Source organism: Montipora foliosa, chromosome 14 (genome assembly GCF_036669935.1).
Source record: "Montipora foliosa isolate CH-2021 chromosome 14, ASM3666993v2, whole genome shotgun sequence".
Lineage (NCBI taxonomy): Eukaryota > Metazoa > Cnidaria > Anthozoa > Scleractinia > Acroporidae > Montipora > Montipora foliosa.
In genome coordinates, this window is record NC_090882.1 from 8,284,311 (window position 1) to 8,286,810 (window position 2,500).

The following is a 2,500-nucleotide window of genomic DNA, read 5'->3' on the forward strand; positions in this document are numbered from 1 at the left end:
AAAGCAATCGGGCAGCACGTATTTAAGAACATTTCTCTGCCGTGTTCTGAAGAGCAATAACACAGCAAAAATTAAAGTTGGGAAATTTCTGAGCTCGATGAGTTTCAAAATTGTTTTCAACGTCTTAACGCCGTTCCTAAGAATTCAGATCTTGAATTACAGTTTAGTGGTGACGCTGCAAACCTCGTCATTAGGGTCTTCTCAGCTTTCAAAAGGCCATGTTGAAAGCCGAAAGGATCCTGGAAACGAGATTTTCCCCATTGTACACATTGAAAGGGTTGTTGTTGGAACAAATGACAACCACTTCAGCCAGAGCGAAAATAAAGTTTTGAATAAATGCTTTCTTTGACTAATAGCTGTTTCCTCTGTTAATTACCGCTTATTTATATGTTTCTCGACTGCGTCCACTTCTTGGTAACTGACTTACCTCTCCGTACACATACTTGACCGACTTTTCTGTAGCGTGAATCACACACGCACTCATATCCGGGGTCTTTGGGCAGAAGTTTCTTTAAGTTGAAGCAAGAACTGTGTTCAATGGTGTCACAAGTGTTATTTTTGGTACCACATTCGTCGATATCTGTACAAAACGAGAAGAACTTTGGCTTTAGACCTTTTCAAATTGTTTATCAAAAGCGCAATGAGACTACGAAGAAAGACCTTTAGTTGCCTGGGCCTTGGAATTCTGTAATTGTAGAATTGGTTGTGAAGGATGAAAAAAGAGGGAAAACTAATTAATAATTCATGAGCCTAACAGTCTATCAAAACATCGATAAAATGTCACGTGCACGAGCTTTAAACCCGATGAAACACTCCTCATTAGCATTCTTTATATATAGAATACTAATGACGCCCGGCTTGTTTGTCTTGAATGCTAATACCTTCCCCTCACATTTTGAACCTTTAGTTCGGACTCCCGAGGGACATGCTTGGTCTAAAGACACTCGGCTACGCCTGGTATTTTTAAACCCGATAAAACACTGCTGCTCGTTTTTTAAACATTGCTTCATATTGCAACCTCACTGTAAACCGTTAGTCATTCAATGCTCGTAAAATCCTAATGAAGAAAGGTAGTGCATTTCGAAATATTGGCTTGATATATAGCGAATATATTAAAAACATGGGCGCGTATAGATCTATACGAAATTTCTCTTCAAGTGATACCGCCATAGTAACTCACGAGTGAGCGTAGCGAAGGAGTGAGTCATCGAGTTGAACATGAGAAGAAAAATTCCATATCTACGTTCAACCAAGTATTACTTTAAACTGTTTGTTATATACTCAACAGAAAATCGCGATGGATTAATTTTGTTAAGCATATAATGTCTGTCCATCACGTGACCCCCTCAAACAGTAATGTGTTGCCGCGTTGAAAAAAGTGTAGTTTACCATTTGCTCAGATATATAAATTAAAATTAACATTTTAAGAATGAGTAATATCGTGATTAAAAATTTGACTTGATGTGCAAACGTTGTCGATTAATAAACGTAAAAGTAGAAATATATACGACATACCAACGCAGACATGTCTGTCATTTTTCTCAAATCCTGAATCACAGTCGCATCTGAAACTTCCCACGGTGTTGGTGCACTCACCCTGCATTCCACAGTCACGAGTCTCGCATTCATCCACGTCTGCAAGGTGAACACAACACACAACAAGTCGTCTCAGATCGCTAGTGACTCTCATATTCGTCTTCTCCGGTTTAAAAATGGCGCTCATAGTACTTATACTGTGACAAGTTGGATGTGAAGATTAGATAAACGGCCTCAGCCTGCAGAGCAGGCAGGCGTATTGATGGGGGATAAATGCAGCCATGATCTTGGATAGTAAAAGTGATGGGAGAGTGCGAAAATGTCCCAGGGGAGAGGATTGATCAACGTACACTTGTAGCAAGTCTCTATTTTCGAATTCCCCTTAATACACTTTGTTTGCCCCCCAAATTTTCATAAACCGTTTTTTTCAAATGCTCTTGGGTATATGCAGTGTCCCCAAGAGCATTTGAAAACAATAGTTTATGCAATTATTATATTTTTTTTGGGGGGGGGGGGGGGCAAACAAATTGTATTATGGGGAATTCGAAAATAGAGAAGGGAGAGGGAGGGCACGGCACTATCTCAGTCACTCGCGCCAACCCTGCTCTGTTTTCAAAATGGCGGACCTTTTCGTGCCACCTGATATTAACGTTCTTCTTACGTTCAAGGAGATACTCGTTGATCCGTCAGCAGGACAGCCGTTAAATGGTATTTATCAAAGAAGACAATAATGAGCTTAAGCACGCGCGTTTTTTTAGACGCGGACGGCAACTGGAAGTGAGCTGTTTCAGGGTTTTCTTTAAGGTTTTAAGTAGCAGGGGTTTTTTGCAAAGTAGACGGTTGTGGGTCCGGAGGACCCATACAATGGGCTTTTGGCCATCGCTTCTAGGGGGGTCCGGGGGGCATGCTCCCCCGGAAAATTTTTGAAAACTGAATGCCGGAAAATGCATTTCCTGGCATTTTG

The 2,500-nt window shown here is 40.9% G+C and overlaps 1 protein-coding gene and 1 long non-coding RNA gene across 2 annotated transcripts in view; one reads left to right on the plus strand and one right to left on the minus strand.

The window, feature by feature from the left end:
* LOC137985398 (uncharacterized) overlaps positions 1 to 2,500 on the plus strand; it is a 64,325-nt gene that overhangs the window by 40,963 nt on the left and 20,862 nt on the right. The gene's annotated exons all lie outside the window — the stretch shown is intronic.
* LOC137985433 (EGF-containing fibulin-like extracellular matrix protein 1) overlaps positions 1 to 2,500 on the minus strand; it is a 17,555-nt gene that overhangs the window by 1,439 nt on the left and 13,616 nt on the right. The window contains exons 4-5 of the mRNA XM_068833055.1: positions 1,516 to 1,635; positions 428 to 580 (exon numbers count right to left, since the gene is read on the minus strand). Coding sequence (XP_068689156.1) covers positions 428 to 580; positions 1,516 to 1,635 — 273 coding nt within the window. The remainder of the gene's footprint in view (positions 1 to 427; positions 581 to 1,515; positions 1,636 to 2,500) is intronic.